This window comes from Mobula birostris, chromosome 14, assembly GCF_030028105.1.
Source record: "Mobula birostris isolate sMobBir1 chromosome 14, sMobBir1.hap1, whole genome shotgun sequence".
NCBI lineage: Eukaryota > Metazoa > Chordata > Chondrichthyes > Myliobatiformes > Myliobatidae > Mobula > Mobula birostris.
The window spans coordinates 57,901,080-57,928,960 of NC_092383.1; the positions used below are offsets into that span (position 1 = coordinate 57,901,080).

General features: G+C 38.8%; 1 protein-coding gene across 2 annotated transcripts in view; it reads left to right on the top strand.

Moving 5' to 3' along the window:
• Nucleotides 1-27,881, top strand: part of LOC140209922 (protein phosphatase 1 regulatory subunit 12A-like) — a 249,168-nt gene that overhangs the window by 197,234 nt on the left and 24,053 nt on the right. The window contains exon 18 of one of the 2 annotated variants that reach the window (XM_072278585.1): nucleotides 27,490-27,506. In XM_072278585.1, coding sequence (XP_072134686.1) covers nucleotides 27,490-27,506 — 17 coding nt within the window. Of the gene's footprint in view, nucleotides 1-11,532; nucleotides 11,615-27,489; nucleotides 27,507-27,881 lie in introns of those variants that run through there. The other variant, XM_072278586.1, reaches the window with a different exon arrangement.

Here is a 27,881-nt window from a genome sequence, read left to right on the forward strand (position 1 = left end):
GTCTGGTTTTCTAACTTCAAGTTATATACCATCCATTGAATAGATTTTCCCTTTCTTCAAAGTTGTCAGGTTTTCATGTTTTTTTCCTATGTATTTCCCCTGACCTGTTTTCATTATTCTTTCTACTTGTTCTCCATTCATTAACTAGTAGCTGTGACGTATTTTTCATTATATACTTGAGCGGTATGGAGATGCCAGTTGACATTTAATTAGTCTGTGTTCAAATCCCATTTAGCAAAAGTAATTTGTATTGGATATATTATGTATAACTTTGCTGGAGTACCTAGATGCCAGTTGCACTGACTAGTATTTTAAACAGCTAATTAAAAAGCTTCTCGCCCTCTCCTCTGTATATTACTTTGCAGGAGTACTATGATGCAAATTTCACTGACTGGCATTTTAAACAGCTAATTAAAAAGCTTTTCACCCTCTCCTGTCTTCTGTTTAGTGCCAACTTGACACCTTCTTTGTCAACCAGTATTTTAATGTTCTAAACAGTATTACATGCAAGCAATTGACTTTATTGATAAGTTTGTTTTCATAATCATTTGGGCCACAGAAGTACTGTGGTGTTTCATATGTTGTGAGTAGACAGTGTATCTGGTCCTTGGCATTATAAATTCTTCTGCTATTTATTGAGTTTTAGTTTTCTAGTTGTTGTACTGTGTGTGATTTTTCATATTTGTGTTACATTTATGGTATAGCTTTCCTGGTTGAAATGGGGAGTGCAGTTTCGAGCTCCCCTGCCAAATGTGTGAGCACGTGGAGAATGCAGGCCTAGAATCCAAATTGCTTAAGTGTTTAAAGCAGGTTGCTTGCAGGATTAATGAACATTGGAGTTATGTAGGTTCCCCATAATATTGATTTAAATTCTGTCACAACACTGGATTGGCAATGTGCATGATTACATGAAACTTTTGCAGTAGAGCATCCTACTGTGTATAGCTGGGGTTTGATCATTATGTAACCAAAGTCCATAGTTATCCATGTTAGTCTAAGAGAAGCAGTAACTGAGGAAAGCATATATTAAGGCAGTCCAGTGAGTACCTGCACGATAAAAAATAAAACTTCGGGCAAGGGTAGGTCATTTTCCAAAATTTGCTAGAAATTTGTCTAACATCTGCGTTCAATTTTTGTCAAAGCTGCTGGTGCCAACATTGTGTACTCATCTTTAATGTGTGCATGACCACCCAACTGGACGTCATCCATTGAATCAATCACACAAAGGCGTTCATGCTGTGTGCAGTATACTTCATGAACAGATTTGAAAGCCATTTAGAAAAGATTTGATGTCTATGCTATGACAGGTTGTTGAACAGTGAGCAAGATTGTGGTCCTTTTGGGTTAAAAATCTCTAAAGTGCGTCATTCAGATGAAAGGTCATATCATATGAAAGTCTAAAAGGCGATCCACTCATTTCTCACATGAGATCTTCTGGGTGTAACACAAACCCTATAAAACTTGCGCAACTGGTGACCTTAATTGTATGTGATTCTTTGTGGAAAATTTAACAGCAGGTTGGCCAATTTTATCTTCAGAATTTGATCAAACATTTAGTTTTTTCTGTATCACGTGGGAGAGGATTTAGTATGTATGAACATACAAGCATTCAATTAACTTTTCTAGTTGACACATTGTAAACAGTGAAGTTCCTTTTGATGATCTAATATCTACAGGATTATATTAAAAATTTTGTGCTGCCTTAGTAGTCAGTTGTTTTTATTTGTCATTTAGCACCCTTTGCTGGTAGTTTTGTATAGCAGTCATTTAGGTCATGTGATCTGTGTCTCTAGTTTAGTGGTCACCAACCTTTTTAAGCCCAAGATCCCCTACCTCGACCTCAGTGAAAGGTAAGATCTACCTACTAAATCGTTTAGAGAAAAAACAGCTCAGATTGTACTTCCAGTTTGAGGCCTTTTATTTAGGCGAATTGTATTTGAATTACACAAAATACTTTTGTCAAACTTTCAAATTAATTCAAACAAAAAAAAACACTAACTAGCATATCAAACAGGCCATAGCTGTCCTTCTTTAAGAATATTACAATACTTCACACCTTTAATTCTAAGTTTCATTATTTAATTTTATTTCAACACAAAAAATAAATGAATAAAAATTGACTGTTGCACTCAGTGTGATGACTGGGGCTAAATACGTTCTGCTAGTTCCCTGAAATTTGGCTTATAACTACAGAGACAGTCTGAGACAGTCTGTGAGGTGTAGGGTTGCCAACTGTCCTGTATTTCCCCCGCTAAGGTAGAGCGTTCCTATGAAACCTTTCGTGCCGAAATGCTTTACGCCAAAGAAACAATTACCATTAATTTACATGGAAAAAAAATTTTGAGCGTTCCCAGACCCAAAAAAAACCTACCAAATCATACCAAATAACACATAAAACCTAAAATAACACTAATATATACTAAAAGCAGGAATGATATAATAAATACACAGCCTATATAAAGTAGAAATAATGAAAATTAAGCCAAAACCGATTGGTGGGGTTAAAAAAAAATCAGCACATCGCGCATGCGCACCATGGTCATGGTAGTCTTTCTCGGGGTAAACACAAATGTCCCAGGATTTGACTGCTACTTTTGTCCATTATTTGGGAGTGGTAAAGTTGGCAGCCCTAGTGAGGTGTCTGTCAGTAAGTCAGCTTCTGTACTTAGATTTAATAATTTTCATCTGTGAAAATGCTATTTCACATAGATATGTTAACCTGAAGTAGGCACTGACCCTTATTGCTATAAAACCAACCTGCACACCGCGCATTGCTCGGCCCCATCAGTTGTAACTGCCACCAGTTTATGAATGGGGATGTCATTTTCACGGACATATTTTTTAAGCTCATTGTAAATATCCTCACCTCAGGTTCTTTCCTTCAATTGCAAAAGAGTGAGGAAGTCCTCCTTTGTTGTAAAATCCTAGAAAGCCATTCTGACAAATACAACAAGCTAAACTGTTTGCATTACATCAAGGGATTCATTGAACTGCAGTGGAAAAAATACTCACAGAGTGACAAGTCGATCCACGTCCTCTGACTGTGACTCTACCCTCCTTGTCACTGTTGCAGGGCCAAGCGGTATATTATGTATTGCAGTTGTGATGCAGTTTTTGTTTTAAAAGTCATTAAAAACAGTCTCTGCGGTAATGGCCATTGCTTCCTTGAATAAATCGCCATCTGTAAAAGGCTTCTTGTGTTTAGCCAAAAGGTGACTTACATGAAATGATGCTTCAATAGCAGCCTTATTTTGAGCAGCATGATTTGTGAGAAACGATTGCTGGACCTTCAACCCCGATTTCAGCTCCTCAACTTTCCAGGCACGAATTGTGCTCTTTGGGGGGTAGGTGTCTTTAAATTCCTGGTGGTTGGTGTTGCAGTGCCGCTCCAGATTCTCTCTTTTAGTCAGTGCTTGTGTTTGGTGGCACAACATATACACACACTTGTCTTTCACCAAGGTAAATAGAAATTCCTCTTCCCATTCTGGATGGAACTTGTATGTTTTTGCCTTCTTTCATGGAGCCTCCGCCATGCCATCAGGATATCACGAGCGAGTGCCGATTGCGTCGCCTCTGATCTGAGCCGACATTCAGCTAATTAATTAGCTTGTTTATTTTGGCTTTTTTTCTTAAAGATGTGCTGTGTGCATCCTGACTACCGCTGCACCACTGCATGCTTCGCGGCCCAGAGGTTGGGGACACTGCCGTATATTGATGTTTGTGACAGTCTGTACTGTTACCTAATCTAATTGGTCACTTTGATGCAGCACAGGCTACGCTGAAAACACGGTGCATGGCGGGGGAACTACACACATGCGCACTGGGCAGAAAGAACGGAAGTAAACTCCTGCAACCCGGAAACAATCTCTCTTTACAAACAGGTTTTTAGTGAAAATATTGTTGTATTACCATTATCCTAATTAGTATTACTTACTTTTATAATGCTCACATTACAACAGTTTTTGTGTACAGGTTTCCCTTGCCATCCGAATGTAGAGAGTTCCTATGAAACGGTTCGTAAGCTGAAATGTCGTAAAGCAAAGAAGCTATTACCATTTATTTATATGGGAAAATTTTGTGAGCGTTCGCAGACCCAAAAATAACCTACCAAATCATGCCAAATAACACACAGTGAAACCTAAAATAACAGTAACATATTGTAAAAGCAGGAATGATATGATAAATACACAGCCTATATAAAGTAGAAATACTTTTCCACAATCATTACTACACTGTTCTCCGTAGCGAAAATCTTACGCAAGTACCGTCGACAGAAAATCTCACGCAAGCGCTGTTGGCAAAAACACGCGCAAGCGCTCTCCAGTAACGTTTAAGCTATGAAGCTGCCAAATCATACCAAATAACACGTAAAAATACACAGCCTATATAAAGTAGAAATAATGTATGTACAATGTAGTATCACTTACTGGAATTGGTTCAGCGCTGAGCACACTGATGATGGTGTGTTAGACTGAGTCGTCGGAGTTTGGGTGGTGCAGTGGCCCCCCCCACCCTCCAGGCTGCTGAGTGATACATTGCCGCGAAGAATGCAGGGGTCCAGAGGTAGCCGGGAGGTACACAGCACATCTTTAAGAAAAAAGCTGAAACAAACATGCTAATTAATTAGGTGCCACCCGCAATTGTCGGCCCAGATCAGTGCCAAATTCCGATTGCGTCATCTCTGATCTTGGCCGACAATTATGTGTCGGCGGCACCTAATTAATTAGCATGTTTATTTCGGCTTTTTTCTTAAATATGTGCTGTGTGCCTCCCGGCTACCTTTGCATTCTCCACGAATCGGTATCTGTCTGTGGCCTGGGGGTTAGGGTGGTGGGACACTAGGGTGTCATCTCGTCGCCTGTTTCCATTAGAGCAGGCAGCTCATCTTCTCCTATGACTGCCGGCCTCGATGTCGAAGGTCGAGGTTTGTCGTCTGCTGTGGCTGATGTGGAAGGCTTGCTTGACTGCTGAGCCTCGCGCATTTTTCTATCACACAGTTCTTTAATAAGGACTCAAACCATCCTGCAAATATCCCCTAACCCGACGTACCCTTTCAAAATTAAAGTCGTACTTTATCATTACTCATTCGGTTTCGATTGTTATCCTTTTTTCTTCCAATTGCATCAGCTCTTCATCTGTCAGTTCTTGATGGGATGCCAAAACCTCTTCAACATCATCTTCGTCAACTTCCACAAACCAAACTCACGTTCTCCTTACTTCGTTCACCACAATCAAAATGCATAATTATGTTTAGTTTTACCGTAAATGTAACACCCTTATGAGCTCTTTCAGGCTTTTCCGATACCATAGAACTCATCTTGCAATCGGCTGCTCACAGGCTCATGTTTAAGTAATGCAGGCGAGAATCTGGGGGAGAGCGGCTGCTTGGGGCGCGCTGCCTTTTATCGCGCGCTGAATTTTTTTTTCATAACAGTGAAAACACCTTCTGAAGGCGAAAATAGGGTACTAATGTAGGTCTTTTGTAACAGTGACGTTTCATAAAGCTAATGTTCGAAAAGCGGGGGACACCTGTATTTACTTTTGATTTTTCTTCGGGATCTACTGGGAAAGTCTCAAAGATTGACCGGTCGATTGCGATCGACGGGTTGGCGACCCATACTCTAGTTGATGATGTCATCAGTAGGCATGGAGACAGTTCTCCATGTAGAGTTGAGGGAGAGCTTGTGCCTTTTCATCCGACATCATCCTGACGTTCAGGTCTCTGAACGCATCGTCGGTATGTAAAAGTAATCTTTGGGTTTATTATTTATTGATGTATATGCATATTTCCACAAATCAGAGATATTTGAACGGTTTGTGCAGATAAAATACAGGTGGAATATTCATGCGGGCCATATGTTCTGGCTAACCTGTAGTGAGAAAATGTGCATAAGATACATTGTATGTAGCAACATCTTGCTTACCAGTAGCCTGTCTTTATGATATATTTGGAACTTATTTGTATACAGTATCTTGTGTATTATTTTGTATCATTTGTGGTATACTTAATGCTTGCCATAATGGGAATTTGGACAGCTTTTGATTGTATATTTCTTTCTTTCTGTCGGTTTTAACCTACTTCCCGTTGCTATATTAAAGAAAGTCAACTTGGAACGTCTTTGTCGGTGTAGTAATTGGGAATGGAGTTCATCTGCCTGTCAATTCATGCGAGGTGTGTGAAGAGGACAGGAACAAATATAGAATAATTAAGGATTTGGTGTTTCAGGCTTTTAGAATAACGAATGTCAGTATCCCTACTCATTATTTCAATGCCCTGCAAATTTCTTTTGTAGATGAATATTTATTACATCTTAAAAATCACAACTAATTTAATTTTACTGTTTTTCTGGCATAACTATCCAGACCTTAATAATTTTGCAATATTTTCCCATTTCCTTACAATTCAAAGTAAATAATAAAAACTTCAAATCCATGCCCTGTACCAACTCTACCAACAGTCCTGACAGTGAAAATTTCCTCTTTATGAGGGGTATTTTGAATGCCTTTATTTAATTTCAAGTCAGCAGAGGAACCAGACCCAGCTTGTTATATCTGAGGATTCTTAAATTTTTGAACCGTTCTGGTACATTTCTTGCACAATGCCTTTATAAAAGAGTGACCTCATTCCTAAAGAGTGATACCCAGAATTGTAGATCTCAACAGCAAGTTACATCTGTTCAGTATATCTTCCTTGTTCTTTTAACCCATCTGTGTTTGAAACCATATTTTATTTACCTGATGTTTATGGATGTTAACCATGTTGGAAATCTCTAGAAGCAAACTATTCACAATTTATTCAGTCATACAAAAGTATAGCACAGAGACAGGCTTTTCTGCCCATCTAGTACATGACAAACCATTTAAACTGCTTAGTCTCATCGAACTGCACCCAGACCATAGCCCTCCATATCCCTGCCATTCATATACCTATCCAAACTTCTCTGAAATGTTGAAATCGAGTTTGCGTGCACCATTTGAGCTGGCAGCTTGTTGCACATTCATGATCCTCTGAGTAAGAAGTTTCCCCTCATGTCCCCTTAAACTTACAACCTTTCACCCTTAACCCATGACCTCTAGTTGTAGACCCACCCACAATCTGAATGCAAAAAGCCTGTTTATATCTATGCTATCTATATCCCTCATAATTTTGTATACCTCTGTCAAATCTCTACACCCCTTATGATTTGTACAGCTCTATCAAATCTCCCTTCATTCTTCTACATCCCAAGGAATAAATTCCTAACTTATTCAACCTTTCTCTACAAGTCCTGGTAAGTCTTCGAGTCCCAGCAACAACCTTGTGAATTTTCTCTGTACTCTTTTAATCTTATTGATATCTTTCCTGTAAGAAGATGACTAGAACTGCTCTCAATGTTCCAAATTAGGCCTCACCAACATCATGTACAACTTAAACATAACATCCCACGTCCTTTACCCAGTACTTTGATTATGGCCTTCTTTATGACCCTATCTGTCTGTGACACCACTTTCAGTGAAATATGGACCTGTATTCCCGATCTCTCTTGTCCTATCGCACTCCTCAGTGCCTTAGCATTCATGTGTAAGACCCACCCTAGTTGGTCCCACCAAAATGCAACACTTTACACTTACACTTGTCTGCATTAAATTCCATCTGTTATTTTTCAGTCCATTTTTCCAGCTAGTCCAGATCCCACTGGAAGCTCTGTTAGCCTCCGCTGCCCTACACCACCAATTTTCGTGTCATCCGCAAATTTGCTGATCCAGTTAATCACATTATCATCCAGATCATTGATAAAGATAACAAACAACAATGGACTCAGCACTGATCCCTGTGGCACTCCACTAGTCATGGGCTCCAGTCAAAGAGGCAATCATCTACCACCACTCTAGTTTCTCCCACAAAGCCAATGTCTAATTCAATATACTACCTCATCTTGAATGCCAAGTGACTGAAACTTCTTGACCAACCTCCCATAGCATATCTTTCATAGCAGTCATAGAGTCCATTCTCACGTACAGATACGAGACGTGGACACTCACCAAGACTATGCGAAAGTCTCTCGATGGTTGCTGTACACGAATGCTCTGAATGGCTCTTGACGTGAGTTGGCAACAGCACATCACAGACGTCGAGCTCTATAACGACCTACCGATGCTCACCACTAAAACCGAGGCGAGAAGACTGCAACTAGCAGGGAACTGTCTATGCTACCCCGAGCTACCTGCCAGCCTAGTCATCATATGGGAGCCCAAGCAGGGAGGATGAACCCTGGGCGCCCTCCCAAGACTCTGGTCAACACGCTCCTAGAAGACAGCTGCATGGCTAATGTAGATGAACTGAACACACTGATAGGGAGAGAGAGAAGTGGAGAGTCCATCATCATGCCTGACGCCAGCCCCCTAGGCCTGAGTCGACGTAGTCGTAGTAACCTCCCATGCGGGACCTTGTCAAATGCTTTCCTAAAGTCCATATAGACAACATCCACAGCCTTACCTTTAATTTTTTTGGTAACTTCCTTGAAAAACACTGTAAGACTGGTTATGTCGATGACAATGTTGATGACATTGCTGCTGCTTTGCCCCTGTGTACGTCTCCCGAGTAAATACAGATACAAAAAATCCATTTAAGATCTCCCCCATTTCTTTTGGGTCCATGCATAGATTACCATCTGATCTTCCAGAGGACCAATTTTGTCTCTTGCAATCCTCTTTTGCTCATAACATATCTGTAGAATCCCTTGGGGTTGTCCTTCACCTTGTCTGCTTGGGCAATCTCATGTCTAAGACAATGGAAGCACGAAATATTGTGCTGCCGGTCCTGCCCCTCCTGCAGCTAAGTCTCACTAATGTCATAATTCCATCTGTTGACCTATGCCTTAGGCTTATCTGCCCTTCCTACAATACTACTTGCATTGAAATATATGCACTCAGAACATTACCTGCATCGTTCTCAACCTTTTGATTCAGACTTTGTCTGATGTCTTAACATCTTTTCTCTCCTCAACCTCTCTACTGTATGTTCTGGCACTCTGGTTTCCATCCCCTTGCAACTTTAGTTTAAACCCTTCCCGTGCAACACGAGCAAACCTTCCTGCTAGGTTATTAGTCCCCTCCATTTCAGGTTTAAACCATCTCTTCTGTACAGGTCCCACATTCCCTGGATGAGAGAACAATGATCCAAAATGTTGATGCCCTCTCTCCTACACCAACCCCTTCCAATTTGAGCCTTGTAAGGCTTGTAGGGCACGTGGCCAAGTGGTTAAGGCATTCGACTAGAGACCTGAAGGTCATGAGTTCGAGCCCCAGCCGAGGCAACGTGTTGTGTCCTTGAGCAAGGCACTTAACCACACAGTGCTCTGCGACAACACTGGTGCCAAGCTGTATCGGCCCTTGCCCTTCCCTTGGACAACATCGGTGTCGTGGAGAAGGGAGACTTGCAGCATGGGCAACTGCCAGTCTTCCATACAACCTTGCCCAGGCCTGTGCCCTGGAGAGTGAAGACTTTCCAGGCGCAGATCCATGGTCTCGCAAGACTAACAAATGCCTGATGCAGGCCTCTCATGGTCTGAGTCGATGTTCCTTCCCCCCTCCCCTCCCCTCCCCTCCCCCTCACAACCCCTTAGCCTTGTGTTAAACTGTATGATCTTCCAATTTCTGGCCTCACTAGAAGAAGCATGCATAACAATCCTGAGATCACAACCCTGGAGATCCTGTCCTTTTAATTTTGCACCTAACTCCCTGAACTCGCTTTGCCGAACCTCATTACTCTTCCTGCCTATGTCATTGGTACCTACATGGACCATGACCTCTGGCTGCTTACTCTCTCACTTAAGAATGCGGAGGACTTGATCTGAGATGGCCCTGACCCTGGCACCTGGAAGGCAACATACCATCCGGGAATCTTGTTCCCATCCTCAGAATCTCCTTTCGGTCACCTAACCAATGAATCCCCTATCAGCACAGTTCATCTCTTTTCCCCTTCCTTGAGTCAGAGCCAGACTTGGTGCCAGAGACCTGACCGCTCTTATTTTCTTCTGCTATGTCATCCAAAAGTGGTATACCTGTTATTGAAGGGAATGGTCAGAGTGGTACTCTGCACTGGCAATTTAACCCCTACCCCTTCATGAAAATCATCCTGTCTCCTGTGTTCTGAATCTTGGGTGTAACTATCTGTCTTTCTCAGCCTTCCGAATGATCTGGAGTTCATCCAGCTCCAACTCCTTAACATGGAGTGTTAGAAGGTGCAGCTGGATGCACTTCTTGCAGATGAAGTCGTCAGGGACACTAGTGGTCCCCCGCCTTCCCACATCCCACAAGGAACATTCCACCTATCCTTTCTGATATCCCTCCTGCTGTAACTGTGCAATTATACAGAAGGAAACAATAAATAAACTGGGGGAAAAAAAAACTACCTAGAGCATTTCACCTTCTCTAGCTCAAGCTACTCCATGCTGAAGCCTCGAAGAGGTAAAGCCTCAAATAACCACTCTAACACTGTCCACTTCAACAGTTGCTCCAACTTGTATAGTTCCTCTTTTGTAGAAAATAAAACATCTAGATGCTAATTAATTATTTATGGTCATTTTCAGCTTGCTTTATTTAACATAGTTAATTCCTAAAGTCACTAGCCTCTTCTGTATATGTTATTAGGGAACGGACTACATTGAGAAATCAGTTTCAGCCATAGTGAGGAAGTTCATTGTTTATACATAAAAGTACACAGCTGCAATAAAAATTCTTAATTTCACTAAATGATACAAAGAATTTTGACCAAGACGATTTATACAATTGAATGATAAAGCTATTCTAAAAGTTATTGTGATTTTGTTCTATCTTTTAAATCCGGGAATTTCTGCCTCCTGAACTGGTGACTTTCTTGTTAAAGCGATTGAACCAATATGTAAGTCGGGGAACTTTTAAGGAGTTCCTTCCTCAGAGAAAAAAAAATTCCCAGCTGAAGCTGAAAGTGCCTTTGGCTTAACTCCAGCATTCCTATTCAAGTCAGGAAAAAAAAACTGGAATGTCAAAAGAAAGCAATGCTTGAAGCAGTCCAGCTAAGGCAATAAGAACAAACTTGCTGTATTCGTGCATCAACGAGAGTTGTTCCAGCCCTTGATGTGAGCAGAGTCTTAAAATGAAAGATTGCATTTTGGTATTTACCTGAATTTAACTTTCATATGATATAGTTCAGGTAAATTGAAAACTATTTTCCTGCAGCTTCAGTATTTTGAAAGACAGTCTTTTAGGATTTTGTTTGTTGCTCTCATCTACTTTTTTTTTCAATGTACTGAATTCTTGGTGGAACTAAAGAACAAAAGTTGACTGGAGGATCATCAATTTTCATCTAACAGTCTTATTTTCATTTTGCCTGTCAGCTTGCAATGTTGTAAAGAAAATCTTCAGAATTTCAGCTTCGGATACAGAACAAACCAGTTCTGAAGGCAGCGTGTTAGAGCATAGAAAACTTACTCAGAAAAGTGAACGTTAATGCAATACTGATCAGAAGTGGATATCTTGGATTTGGGTAACAATGTCAGCGCTATATTCTAGGAATAAGGACCTGACGAGGAGCAGGAAAACACAGCCCGAGACAGAACCTTGCTCACCTTCACCCACTAGCAAGACATTTCGAGTAAGCAAATCATTGGCTTTCACTGGACTGCTTTGGTATGGTAGAAAATGGTTTTGGTGAATGTGCAATAGATAATACAGAAGTACAGTTGGTTCGTAAAGAATCCTGCAACATCTAATACAATTACCTTCGAAGCAGTCTGTTTCTATTTATGTGAATTGAGGATTAATTGCATATTAAAGTGTATTGGATGTTTCAGGAAAATTCGGATGGCAATCGCAGTTTTGTAAAGATCCACATTTAAATAAAACATGCTGCTGAGTTTTTCTCACTATCCTAAAGAATTATTGCTTACTGCCTGCTAGACTTAATTTTGTCGAGTAGACCGAATCTTTAGATGGAGCAGATAGTAAATGTAATGATCAAATACTGTCCTGTGTTTTGAAAGTCCGATTTGTATGGTTCTGTTTACTGCTGATTCGGAGAAGTGTGAGCTCATGTTTTCCTTTCCAGTAGTTGGCAATGACATATGTACTCCCAAGGGATTCACCTCAGTAATAGTTTTATTGAAAATACAACAGGGTTTCTAATAGGTGAATAATCCAAAGGAAAATAAGTAAATTTATTGTAACCAGTTTCATTTAATGCCAATTCTAATTGTGTGGTCTCCTTAGGCATATACAGGGACAGTTTATGGGAAGTTTTTGTGGGATAATGATGTCATAATTAGAAACAACTGTTGTGGAACAGGCTCTGTACTGCTTCACATTTTGAGGGGGTTTGGAGCGCACAAAAGTTGCTGGAAGTAATCATAAATCTTAAAGAATTTTTAATCAAAAGGCCACTTAAAATGAATGGATTTGTGTATTATGTGCTTAAAGAACATTTATTTTCTTGTGAATGTGTTTGTTAAACTACAATTTTTATGGATCCATAATTTTGAAATTCTGAAATGCTTCAATATTCATTTCATTGAATCGTTTGACAATTCAAAATTCTAATTTCCTTTTATTTGCAAATGCTCTGACAAGACTGGTTATGCTCATTTTATTCTAAATAATTATCAGTTAGAGCAGGAAATATTTTCAGTATTTGATGCATACATTAAGCTTACAAGAATTTCATCAGTTTTAAAAGAATCTGGTCAAAAAATTAACTTCAAATCAAACTAGAATGTGTCTATTATCAAACGCAAATAAAATAGAGTAAGTATCTAGGGGGGGTAAATTGAAATGTCTCAGGGTATACTGATTTACATATACTTTATATGCTGTTTCTAAAATTCTTTTGTGAAGTAAGCTTCCATCCATGAGAAGTTCTTTCGCTTGATCAGCTTCTCCGTTTCACTTACCTTTTTTTTTAAAATGTATACATCTTTCACCTTAATCCTTTTAGAGCCAGCACATGCCTTGCGGCAGGACATATTTGGGGCAGTTCCTCATTTGAATCTGAAGGACTACGTAGCTAAGGCCAACATTATAAACAGTCCTGGATATCTTTGTCCAATATTCAGATACACTGTTTCTGTTGTATCTTGTTAGTAATAATGCTAACATTTCATGTACATTTTTGTGTGAAGCATAAAAGAAAAAACAAACTTTTTGCTTTCCTTCCTTTCCTCTTTCACTATTCTATTCATTACTTATTTCATGTTTTGACTGACTTTTATTTTTGGAGTCTTTTAATTTTGGTTTCAGATTTGATTTATTAAATAAAATTATGGATATGTTGAAGTGATGAACAATTGTGCTTGATAGGTTTGAATTTTTGTGATGACCCTGAAATGTAGTGTTGAGCAATTCTCCCAATCCCAAATTGCACAAAGTGAAATAATTGCATAAAGTCCAACTAATAAATAGGGTTTGAATTCTATGGGGAGTTACTGACAATGATGTTATTGTTCAACTTGCTGCTGTCAGTTTGATCATTTTAAATGTTTATTAGATTAGGTTCTGTTGTACTCTTCTATGTTCTATTTGGGCAACAATAAAATGCAACTAGTTAGAAATAATGATGTTCAGATATTAAGGTCAAATCAATATGCATATATCTATTTGAATATACATGTAGCTTAATTGGAAATATTGTTGCCTCCAAATCAAATTCATAAATTCAGGTACAATTGCTGAAATTTTCAGCTGCTGTGTTTCTGTCCAGTACTGTCATTCAGATGTCCTATTTTCTTGTCTGACTTGAAACCAAGGCTCTTTGTGAACTCTTTCAGTTGAATATTCACAAAGTCCCATATCAACTTTTCAAAAAAGCACATGTGAGTTATCCTTGGTAGGGTAGCCAAACTAATCTTGATTTCTCAGTCAGCATGACATTTAAAAACAAAAATGGTCCATCTAGTCATTATATTATTATTATTATTATTATTATCATCAGTGACCACATTTCAAAAATACTTTTGCCCTCAAAGTGCTTTTGGGATATGCTTAAGGTAGATTGATGTAGGGATGTTCTGTCTGATTTGTAGGCGATTAACACAGTTTCTCTATATGTATTAATAAAAGCAGTGGTGGTATGGAAAATATTATTGTCAATGTTATTCTTCTACACTGAATATTTTATCCTAAATTTGTACATCCTTTTGTTTGCTGGTCCTACTGATAATTGACTGGCTGGGCAATGGCCACTTTTACTCAAGATGGTAAAGATTCAAGAAAGCAGCGTTTGGATTGGTTTCGAATAGCCATCACATTTTAGGGTCCAATCATCAGACTTTGAAGCAATTTTCATTGAATCTTTGACCATCAGTACTTCGATATCATACAGATCAGTCTGTAGTTTACCAGCATTAGCAAGAAACAATCAGATTGTTATTTTTAATACTCTGCAAATTATAGATACTGACAGAACAACTTTGAAACCGATTGCAATCACTGTGAAATTGCAATACACAAGTATTTTTCTCATTAAGTACATTTACATTGTTTGTATTGGCTTATTTAAAAAAATGGTTTGACTTGGTCGAAATAGCAGATCAAGCAACTACATTCGTTCTGAGTATTCATGGAATTATAGAAATTTAAGGTGAGGGAACATGTTGTACCAGTTAAGTGAATCTTGTGTTGATTTCACTGCACAGGTATTCTGCAATGCCTGTAAAGCTTTTTGCTATGGAAAATGCCTTTTTTTTTCTTAATTGCTGCTGATTCGTTAGTGAGACCAACGATTGCAGCTTTGGTTGCCTAGTTCTTGGAAGGATGCCATTAAGATGGAAATGATACCAAAAAGGTTCACAAGAATGTTACTGAGATTGGAAGGCTTGAGTTCCAAGCAGAGACTGAATAGGTTGGCACTTTTATCCTCCCCTGGAGCGCGTAGAGGAGAGAGAGAGAGAGAGAGAGAAGACCTTTGAAAGGTGCATAATACAATGAGGGGCATAGGTAAGGTGAATAACCAGTCTCATTCCCCACCCCCCCCAAAGGTTGAGGAATCCAGAACCATAGTCCATAGATTAAAGGTGGGTGGGGAAGTTTAAAAGGGAACTAAGAACAAGTTTGCGACACGAGTGTTGATTATGTGGAAGTGGTAGAGGCAGGTCCATTTACAACATTTAGACAAAAAGACACGAGCAGAATTAGACAATTCGCATGGTTGGGTCTGCACTGCCGATCTATCGTGGTTGGCTTACTATCCCTCTCATCCTCGTTCTCCTGCCTTCACCCTTTATCCTTTGACACCCTGACTAATCCAAGATCTATCAACCTCTGCTTTAAATATACTTGAATGATTTGGCTTCTACAGCATCCGTGGAAATGAATGCTACAGATTCACTATCCTCTGGCGAAAGAAATTCCTCCTCACTTTCATTCTAAATGGACGTCCCTTTATTCTGAGGCTGTGCCCTTTGGTCCCACACTAACCCACTGCAGGAAACATCATCTCCTCGTCCTCTCTATCTATCAAACCCCTCCCACTCCCTCAAAGTCTTCTGTACTCCAGCAAGTACTGGCCCAGAACCATCAAACGCTTCTCATATATTAACCCTTTCATTCATGGAATAATTCTTGTAATCTTGCTCTGGATCCTCTCCAGTGCCAGCATATGTTTTCTTAGATGTGGGCCCAAAACTGTTCTCAATATTCCTCAAGTGTGGTCTGACCAATGCCTTATAAAGCATCAGCATTACATCCTTACTCTTATATTCTAGCCCTCTCACAATTAATCTTAACATTTTATTTGCCTTCCTTACCACCAACTGAACCTGCAAGTTCATCTTTAGTGAGTCCTGCACAATTGAGTCCTTTGCATCTCTGATTTTTGAAATTTCTCCCCATTTAGAAAATGGTGTATGCTTTTATTTCTTCTACCAAAATGCATAGCCATACACTTCCCTACACTATATTCCATCTGCCACTTCTTTGGCCATTCTCCCAATTTTTCTAATTCCTTCTGCAGACTCCTTGCTTCCTCAACACTACCTGTCCCTCCACCAGTCATCTGCAAACAGCCACAAGTCCATCAATTCCATCATCCAAATCATTGACGTATAATGTGAAAAGAAGTGGGTCCCAACACTGACCCCTGCGGAACACCGCATCAACTAGAAAATGTTCCTTGTAGTCCTGCTCTTTGCTTGCTGCTAGTCAGCCGATTTTCTGTCAATGCTAGTACCCTGCCTGTAGTACCATGGGCTTGTATCATCTTAAGTAGCCTTGTGTGGTGCCTTGCCAAAGGCCTTCTGAAAATCCAAGTAAACAACATCACTGACTCTCATTTGTTTATCCTGCCTGTTATTTCCTGAAAGAATTCCAACAAATTTGTCAGGCAAGATTTCCGCTTTAGGAAACCATGGTGACTTAGGTCTATTTTATCATTTGCCTCCAAATACCAAGAAACGTCATCTTCCGAGCTACTGTAATCAGGCAAATTGGCCTATAATCTCCTTTCTACTGCCTCTCTCGCTTCTTAGAGTGGAATGACATTTGCAATTTTCCAGTCCTCTGGAACCATTGCAAAATCTAGTGATTCTTGAAAGATCATGACTAATGCCTCCACAATCTCATTAAGAATCATGCAGTGAAGTTCGTCTGGTCCAGGTGACTTATCTATCTTCAAACCTTTCAGCTTCCCATGCACCTTCTCCTTAGGAATAGGAACAGCATTTATTTCTGCCCCTGACACTCGAATTTATGGGATATTGCTCTTGTCTTCCACAGTGAAAACTGACACAAAATCATCAGAAAGTGTGCGCGCCATTTCTTTCTCCCTCATTACTATCTCTCCAGTGTCATTTTCTGGTGTTCCAATATCCACTCTTGCTTCTCTTCTACTCATTATACAGTATATCTGAAAATTTTTTTTCGTATCAGTTTTTGTATTAACTAGCTTACCTTCTTTTCTGTCCTTGTGGCTTTTTTAGTTGTCTCCTGTTTCTTAAAAGTTTTCCAATCCTCTAACTTCCCACTAATGTTTGCTATATTATATGCTCTCTCTTTTGCTTTTATTTTTTTCTGTGACTTCCCTTGTCAGCCACGGTTGCTTCATCCTCCTTTTATAATATTTCTTCATCCTTGGAATGTATCTATCTTGTGCTTTCTAAATTGCTCCCAGAAACTCCAACTAGTGTCCCCTTCCAATCTACAATTATTGCATCTACAGTATTTGTATACCATCTCATCCCTATAACTCTGGTTCACAGCACCCTGCTGGATTAGTTTAAACCCGCCCCATCAACTCGAGCAAACCAGCCTGTGAAGGATATTGGTCCCCTTGGGTTTAGGTGTAATCTGTCCTTTTTGTACAGTTTGTACCTTTCCCAGAAGAGATCCCAATAATCCAAAAATCTGAAACCCTGCCCCTTGCACTCATTCAGCCACACATTTATCTGCCAAATCATCCTATTCTTACCTTCACTGGCACAAGGCATATGCAGCATCCAGAAATTACTACCTTGGAGTCCTGCTTTTCAGCTTTCTACCCAACTCCCTAAATTCTCTCTTCCAAATGACCACACTTTTCCTACCGATGTTGTTGCTATCAATGCATACCATGACTTCCAGCTGTTCTCTTTCCAACTTTAGAATGCTGTGGACCAGAGCCAAAACATTCCTGACCCTGGCACATACCATCCGGGTGTTCCTTTCACATCCACATAATCTCCTGTCTGCTCCTCTAACTATGGAATCCCCTATCACAACTGCACTCCCCTCCTCCCCTTCCCTTCTGAGCCACAGAGCCAGACAGTGCCAAAGACCCAGTTCCTGCAGCTTCCCCCATCCCCCAACAGTACCCAAAGTGATGTACTTATTATCGAGAGGACTGGCCACAGGGTACTCTGCGCTGACTGCCTATTCCCTTTACCTCTCCTGACAGTCGCCCAGGTACCTGTCTCCTGTTACTTTGGGATGACTACCTCCCTATAGCTCCCATCTATTACCTCATCATTCTCCCTTATGAACCAAAGTTGTACAGATAATAGCTATTGGGAAGACTGGACATTTCTCAGAGTTCCCATATTTTACACAAAGAACAGTTCACTAACTCTGGATCCATTCTCAGCACACGATCTTATGTACCAATAGACAAGGAGAAAAAAAACTTCTGAGAAACTTACTTAGAACATCCACCAATGCTTGCCTAAGCCTGTTCTTGCTATGGCTCGAATAAAACTCACTCAAGGCCTGTTCTTGCTATGGCTCGAATAAAACTCACTCAAGGCCTGTTCTTTTCAAATGTCTCTTGCCCTGCAATAATATTTCTCTGTCATTTGCTACTTCAAATTATTTTATTGCTTTAAAGGACTGTAAAACAAATTCCTGAATAGGTAGGGTGTCAGGGGATATGAGACTAGCTTAGTTGGGTAACTTGGTCAGCAAGGATGAGTTGAGTCAAGGGCCTGGCTCTGTGCTGTGTAATTCTATGAATTTAAATTCTTAAATCAAAATGAGCAGTTCCTTTGTCAAGCAGTTGTCCCACACTTGTTAATTCATTATACAGTGGATTCCAGTTATTTGGGGCACAGGACCATTTTGACCCAGTTAAGCAGCTGCCCAATTAGATTGACGTTTCATGGAAGTAGTAAAAGGCATAACAAAATACAAACTGTTTAATTGAGAAACATGTGCATTTAAATGAAATACAGTAGAAATTAGAACACTACTAATACTACAGTATTATAAAACTGTATCAGTTCATAATAGTTATCAATTGAAGAATCCTTGCTGCCACATTTTTATTGACTAACTGAAATCAACGCAGACACCTCGTGAAAATGATGGACTATCTTCAAAACCTTCCTGCATAAAGTCAAAGTAAATTTTACAAAAAGATCAAAAATCACAGTTTTTAAAAAAATCTTTGTCCATGTGTCCAAATGGGTAACATAACACAAGCACACATAACTGGCTCTATTTAAAAATGTTTTGCTCTGTAATGTGTAATATCCGTTTCTGGCATCTCCAAGCTTGAACTATAGTGAGCAAAACAGATCTGAATTGTCTTGCTACTTATTTCTTGCCCACTATCAATGACAATAATCACTGCCTTTTGAACACAAGCACGTGCAATTGGTGGTATTTAAAAACATCGTGTAGACTTTAATGGTTGCACAAGTGCACATGATTGATGCTAGTTCAAAACTGTTCAGCAGCAGTCCCGATTAAGTGGTGTAGTGTCCCAAACAATCAAAGGGAATCCCAGCTATTTGTCTCAATTAAGTTTTGTTCATTAAGAATTGTCCCAAATAAACGGCTGTTTCCAATTAACTGATGGCCCAATTAACCGGAATCCACTATATTGTACAGAAATTCTAGAAGTAGTACATCGGCTGGATAAAGTATTCCAGATTGTTTTGTGGGTCCTTGCACTGGAGATTACTGTGGAGGAGGACATGTATCTGTCTTCAATCAGGTCATCTGTGGGAGAAAGGAACAGAGTCCAATTTAAGGAACTGTGTCTTCAAACATCACTCCAAGCTGATCTTAAAATAGCACGATATTTATAGAAATCTAGTTGGGCTGTTCTAAACATTCAGTTCGTAATGGTGTGAATTCAAGGGGAATTAGTCAGAAAAATGAGATGTTGATGGGGGATGGGGAAGGAGCATTATTTTGTTGAAATCTTCTGAAATTCTGTTTTTGCTGACAAGGAACTTCACTAGTCACATAGGAAAATTGCGTTCAGACTAAATTAATTGGGTATTTCATGAAATGTCCTGGACTAATTTTTTGAAACTGTAGTGTTTAGAATTGTGGGCTCAAAATCGGATTCCCTAATGTGTCAGTGAAGTCATTTTGGGCAGTTACCCTTTCAAAATACTGACAAAATACTTTAAACAGTGTACAAGTTTATTTCTAACTAGAGGTACTGAGCAGTCTGGTAACCTTTGAACTTTATTAGCATAATACTTAACCATAACATAACATTCAAGGTACAGTGAGTGGCATTTTGTATAAACAGGCATTGGAATCATTTTGAAATTCCTCAAATTGAGTTGGTTCTTCATTTGTCAAGGAATTAATGTTGGATTGCCCCCTATAAAAAGTGCATGACATTAAGTATACAATTAATTTATGAACAATGGATATGATCTCTTGTGTCCAGCTGGTCATAATGAATTAGGTGGCCTGTGAGTATTTTGACACCGGGTTCCCCATGAACATTCATTGTGCTGAATGGGTTTAGAGGTGACGCCTGTCTGCCTGCGCTGCAGCCTAGTAGCAACGGCACTTCTCACTGGCTGGTTACCAGAGACCAACCAGTGATCCCTGACGCTAGGGTATCACTGCGTTTAGGTGGGATTCTGTCCTAGAGGCATTCAGTCACATTCCTGCAGATGGTAGCTTTGCACCATTGGCTCCTCAACCAAGCATGTACACCAAATGTCCAAACCTCTGGTTCCTTTCATACAGGGACCAGGTCCTTTGGCCCAAGTTGTCTGTGTAGACCATGATGCCATTTTAAACTGCATGTGGTCTGCATTTCTCAATTTCCTGCTTGACCGTGTGCCTGCCTAAATGCCTCTTAAACATTGCTATTGTATGTTTCCTCTACCTCTGCGATAATGTGTTCCAGTCACCTACATCTGTTTATTTTAAAATCTCTGTTTAATTTTCCTCATCCTAACTTAAAACTATGCCCTCCAGTATTTGACATTTCTATCCAGGGAGTTATGAAAATGAAACTCCACTGGAGATCGCAACTTTCATTGAAGGGGCAGCTTGGTTAAATTTCATGCTGAAGACCTGGAGTGAGTTTTCAGGTCAGGACCTGGTAAGTGTGCTGTAGGCATTTATAATATCACCTGCTGTAAAGATTTTTTGAGTAAATAAATACATTGTAATCTATTAATTGAAACATTGGGGAAAAAGTGACGAAGCAATATTAATTAAAAATTATTCAAACTTTTAAAAAATGGATTATGTACTTAAAGTTTTGAACTTGACTTCCTTCAGTGCTGTTTTTTGTATTAATGGCCTGTAAACTTGAATCAGAAATGTACCTAGTATTATGGTGAACAAAATTAGTGTAAGTATCACTTAAGTATAAGTATTCCATATGTTTATATGGAAGTTCATGCAATAAGATTTGTTGGCAAGGGCCATGTCTCTGAAGCCTGAGATTTCAGCAGGCTCAGTTGTTGGTCCCCAGGCCAAAGTATTACACGTACTAATATAATGGTTGAATCTGACCATTGGAATATCCATGGCAGTATCCATCTTTTTTATAAAAGCAAATAGAAATGTATAAAAAGTACAAAATGAAAACTTGAGTAACACAAAATGCTGGAGGAACTCAGCAGGTTGGACAGCATCTATGGAGAGAAATAAAAAACTGACATTTTGGGCTGAGATCCTTAATAAATCTAGGTAAAATATCAATGTCCTAAGTGATTCTGGCCTTTCACATTGATTAAACTGTTATAGTGAAATATTAAGAGAAATGGATTTTATTGAGTCACCTTTGTATGGCTGAACAGAGGAGCGCTTTTAGTAATAGACTAAGACCACTCTGCTGCTCCAAAGAGCGCTAGATTAGGTCATTCTTGCCCTTGGCTTTTAGTCTCTAACGAGTCAACCTATAGTTAGGGAAGTGATGAGCCCCTCCTGTTAGACTGTTTGTAGTAACTTATTTTTTATTCTTCCTTCTTCTCAACTAATATTTATATCTGTGCACTTGTAATACTGCTGTGACATTGTTATCTCCTTTGGGATCAATAAAGTATCTATAATTACACATTACTTTTTCCCATATGTTAACTTTAGCCAACTGTTGGATAATACGTGAATTAGGAAGCAAGTATGATTGATCCACCATGCTTTTGGAATTCTCCGCCTTACATCCAGAGGCGGAGCAGTAACTTAAAAGTAATTCTGGATGCACTTTGCATCCAACCCATAGCTTTTTTATCAGGGAGAGCTAGTGTCTGAATAATGACTTTCTTTGCTTGAAAGTCACTGGACCTGTAGAAAATAGTAAGCACTTTCTGTACTTCATGTCTGTATGAAGTATTGTAAAGACATGTATAATTCTTCATACAGACATTTATTTATTCCCAAAAAAAGTTGAAGCTTTAATGTTTTCTTAAATACTTTAGCTTTTATTTAAATCCGTTATTTTGTAAGTTTGTAAGACATTTAAATTGTCAAAAGCATTTGACAGCTTTTGACAGCAAATGAGCTGCTGGCTTAGACCTCCCTATTTAAAAGGGCATTTGGATAGGAGCTGCATATGCCATTTTGGGTGGAAGTTTGTCCTGGACTGTCTGGTTCTTATGACTCTTTATTTTCCACATTAAAAAATTGAAATTTGAGAACTGTGAAGTCAGTGCAACTTAATATGAGATGACGCAGAAATATTGGATGGTTAGCAACTGATTCTTGTTTCTTTTTCAAAAAGAAATGCATATTATGACTCCTCTCTGAAACTTTATGTAACAACAAGAAAGGATAAGGTTCTTCAGATACTTAAATTTAAGTTTGATCCTAAGTTCTTGACTTTTTTATGCTCGCAATTATTTCCCCACACTTAAGCAGTTGTTTCTTACTTTCTAAGCACTGTATTTATGCCTTATTTATGTTTGCTGACAATACCATTGTTGTTGACCAATTCAAAGGAGATGATGAATCTGCACAAAAGAGGGAGATTAAAGATCTGTTTGAGTGGTGCTACAACAACAACCTTTCACCCAATATCAGTAAAATCAAAGAGCTGATTGCCAATTACAAGAGGAAGAATCCAGAGGTCCATTTGCCAGTGGTCATTACAGGAACAGAAGTGGAGAGGCTTAGTAGTCTTAAATTCTGGGCATCAACATGTCAGAGGATCTGTTCTGAGACCAGTACACAAGTGTCATCACAAAGAAAGTATGACAATGCTTTATCTTCTTAGTAGCTTGCATGGATTTAGCATGTCACCAAACTGTTGACAAAATTCTATAGATACACAGTGAGGAATATCCTAACAGGTGGCATCACAACCTGGTATGGAAACACCATTGTCCACGAATGGAAGAGCTGCACAAAGCTGTGGATACAGTCCAGTCCATCACAGACAAAGCCCTCTCCACCACTGAGTACATTTACAGGGAGCACTTCCATAAGAAAGCATCATCAAGGGCTTCCATCTAGGCCATGCCTGCTCACTACTACCATAGAGCAGGATGTATAGAAGCCTTAGATGCCACACCACTGGGTTCAGAAGCAATTCTAACCCTTCAACTATCAGGCTTCTGAACCGGTGTGGATAACTTCAATCACCACTAATCTGAACTGATTCCACAATCTACAAGCTCACTTTTAAGGATTTTTGCAATTCATGTTCTCAGTACTGTTTTTATTTGCACCGTTTGTTTTTTGTCCATTGGTTGTTTGTCAGTCTTTGTCTGTTTATGTATAGTTTTTCATAAAATTCCATTATATTTTTCCCTTAAGTACCTGACAGAAAAATTAACCTCAATGTAGTATATCGGAATACACGTATTCCGATAATAAATTTACTTTGAACCTCACAGTCAAATTGGCGAACTGAAGGGGAATTTGGGGAAGAAATTTTTTTTTGAAATAAACACATGGTCCAAGTAGGCTGTACTTTTGTTTCTTTTAATATAGTTATTTTCTGTTATCCCACAAGACTGAAGGAAAAAAATAAAAAGGTATTGGAAATGAATACTTGTAAACATAATGGAAGTGACTAAAATTTCAATTTTTAAACACCTGTGCCTTTTGGAAACTTTTGTAAGGGGACTAATTATAGACTTTGGAGTCTCCTTTCCTCTACCTTTATCCTATACTACCAGCAACTACCATCAGCTTAAACCTTAACCTGATTTCTAAGATACTCTATGCATTCCAAGTACGATGGTATTTAAAACAGTTGGATTCAGTAGAGTTAGTAAAACTGTAAATTTTGTTTCCCTATAATCTATTTGAGCTGCAATTTTCCTGAAGGTGTGTTGCTTAGGAGTAAATTTCAGAAAATTAGTATTAGTTGTATGAGGGCAGCATATTTGAAATACAAATAATTCCACGAAAGTGACCACATTATTTTTCTTTCGCATTATTTATTTATTTGTAACTTAGTCATTTTTGTCTTGCGCTGCGCTGCTGCCACAAAACAAGTTTTGCAATGTATGTCAGTGATAATAAACCCGATTCTGTTCTGTAGAGAACAGTTTTCATTAAAATGGCACTAAAATGAGAGAGGAAATGAAACATGTAGCTCCTCATACAATTATATATACAAACCCCATTTCCAGAAAAGTTGGGATATTTTCCAAAATGCAATAAAAACAAAAATCTGTGATATGTTAATTCACGTGAACCTTTATTTAACTGACAAAAGTACAAAGAAAAGATTTTCAATAGTTTTACTGACCAACTTAAGTGTATTTTGTAAATATACACAAATTTAGAATTTGATGGCTGCAATACACTCAACAAAAGTTGGGACAGAGTTAAAATAAGATTGAAAAGTGCACAGAATATTCAAGTAATACCGGTTTGGAAGACTCCACATTAAGCAGGCTAATTGGTAGCAGGTGAGGTATCATGACTGGGTATAAAAGCAGCGTCCATCAAAGTCTCAGTCTTTGCAAGCAAGGATGGGTCGTGGCTCACCCCTTTGTGACAAAATTCATGAGAGAATTGTTAGTCAGTTCAAAAGGAACATTTCTCAACGCAAGATTGCAGAGAATTTAGGTATTTCAACATCTACAGTACATAATATTGTGAAAAGATTCAGAGAATTCAGAGACATCTCAGTGCGTAAAGGGCAAGGTCAGAAACCACTGTTGAACGCGCGTGATCTTCGAGCCCTCAGGCGGCACTGCTTAAGAAACCGTCATGCTACTGTGACAATTATGGCCACCAGGACTTGGGAGTACTTCGGAAAACCATTGTTACTCAACACAGTCTGTCGCTGCATCCAGAAATGCAACTTGAAACTGTATTACACAAGGAGGAAGCCATACATCAACTCTATGCAGAAACGCCGGCGAGTTCTCTGGGCCCGAGCTGATCTCAGATGGACCGAAAGACTGTGGAACCGTGTGCTGTGGTCAGATGAGTCCACATTTCAGCTAGTTTTCGGAAAAAACTGGCGTCGAGTTCTCCGTGCCAAAGATGAAAATGACCATCCAGATTGTTATCAGCAAAACGTGCAAAAGCCAGCATCGGTGATGCTATGGCGGTGCATCAGTGCCCACGGCATGGGTGAGTTGCCTGTACGTAAAGGTACCATTGACTCTGAAGCGTATATTAGGATTTTAGAGAGACATGTGTTGCCATCAAGGCGACGTCTCTTCCCGAGACGTCCATGCTTATTTCAGCAGGACAATGCCAGACAACATTCTGCACGGGCTACAACAGCGTGGCTTTGTAGACACAGAGTGCGTGTACTTGACTGGCCTGCTGCCAGTCCAGATCTATCTCCTATTGAAAATATATGGCACATCATGAAGAGGAGAATCATACAACGGAGACCATGGACTGTTGAGGAGTGAAGTCTTATATCAAGCAAGAAGGAACAAAATTTCCAATTGCAAATCTACTACAATTAGTATCCTCAGTTCCAAAACGATTAAAAAGTGTTATTAAAAGGAAAGGTGATGTAACACAATGGTAAACATGCCTCTGTCCCAACTTTTGTTGAGTGTGTTGCAGCCATCAAATTTTAAATTTATGTATGTTTACAAAATACAATTAAGTTGGTCAGTAAAACTATTGAAAATCTTTTCTTTGTACTTTTGTCAGTTCAATAAAAGTTCACGTGAATTAACATGTCACAGATTTTTGTTTTTATTGCATTTTGGAAAATATCCCGACTTTTCTGGAAGTGGGGTTTGTACATATATTAAAAAGTGTCTTGTTTATTGTGACTATTAATTGATGTGGATAAGTTGTTAAAAATGGCAAACAGATTTTAAGGAGAACACTTGCTGTAATATATGGTATGCTTTTATACATTTGCAAGATATCGTCTTTGCTGTTGACAGTTTTATAAAGCATGTTGCAAGAATACGTACCCAACTTTGGATTTGAATGGACTTTAAAGCTTATTCAGCAGAAGCAGTTAGTGGAAATACCAGTGCACAGAAATTAATACTGCTTGAATAGACAATGGGCCTTAAGTAACTATTTTTTAAATTCTTTTCTCTATTAGAGTACCACATATACCTATTTGCCATAGTCTGCATTTCAACCCTAGGTTGATGAATTAACACATCTTAACAATACATTTAATGTTTGGAGTTGATAGCCATTGGTTTCATGAACTTTGTAAACTTAATTTAAGAGCAACTTTTTTTGATTCTGTTTATTCTGAACTGTTATAAAGCTGTATTTTGTATTCTCTTTAACATTTATATAATTTTATTCTTACAAAATTTCAAACAAAATTCTAATAATTTGGTATCCAGTTGTTTGGAAATCCCACTGTGGTTGGGCATCTAGCTCAGTCTCTAGTCCAGGTTTGGATCTGGGACTCCTGAATACAAAAAGGATGTGGCCAGAGCCAAGGGTGTGGAGTGCAGCTGGGCTTTGGAACCCAGTCTGGGTTATGTGTGCAGTCAGAGCTAAGGTTGGTTCCAGAACACCAGGTAGATTTTCAACTCAAATCAGTCTGAAGTCCATCTCCCTTTAAACTCACTGGGAAAAAATACCATTGTCTGACCTGTTTAAAACAAAAATGAGATAAAGATGCTTTAGTAATAGGAGCAACATGTAACAGAATGGAAAATCTGCTAAACTGACGTTACCAATGTCTCAAGGATGCAGATTATTGGAATTTTACTGTACTTGGCTTTTGATTAATATCGTTGTAACAATATGATTGCCATTGGCAAAAATGGGGGTGCCTTCTGTCATATTAGAAATACTGGAATTTAACACAAAATGAATATTTCTATAAATGAATATTTTTACTTGAACCTAAATACAATTGCGTATCTTCTCAATCTACATTTTGCAGTTTATAACCAATTCCATAGCCAGTTGCTAGGCCTAAGCCTTGACCTTAAAAGATCGGCATTGATAGCTTATCCAACCAGCTGGATATAAATGGTGAGCTCGCATTGCTTTGTTCCCTTTTCCAGACTAAATAAATAGTATACCATTTTGTGCTACCCAAGTACTTAATTGCAAATAATGGAATGAAACTTGACCAATATTTTCCAGGATTATGATGGCTTTCTGTGTCAAATAATATTTAACATAGCTTCTTATGGCACATCATCAGTTCCTTTGGGCTTAAACACCCAGCATGGCAGGCTTCAAATGAGCTGCGTCTGCAGCGGTTAAGCGATTACAGTTACAAAGTGTAGATACTCACTTTCTTTACCTGCAGTATTTGTAGGTTTAAATTGCAAATTTGCTTTTGTATGGTATTTGTCCTTTAATCTTAGACAAAAATAGCCAATCATATTTCTTTAGCAAATTGTTTGGAAATTCTCATGAATATACTAAACTATTTTGCTTTTAAATTTTCAGCATGATCGTCTCAGCAGGTAAGAACACTGCTATACATTTTAAGTTCTGACTATTCATTTTTATAAACTATTTTTCAAGTTGGCTGCGGGTTAAATACTGCATATTTCTTGGAACCTGCCAAAAGCATGTACAACATTTTGTTGTGTGAGAGAAATGGAAAAAGAAACTGTTTTCATTAATCACAGCAACTCTATGGGCAATTATTAATGGAATGAGATTTGGGTACTTTGTGTACTAACATTGGTTGTCTTGTTTGTCTCTTTAAGTATCATTTTAACATTAATTCAGTAAAAAAGCATATCAAAATGTCTGAATGTTCTCGAAGAGTTATTTTTGGATTAATTGAAAGTTACCTTATCAATTATAACACATTTGCTTATGTTTTAAACGTT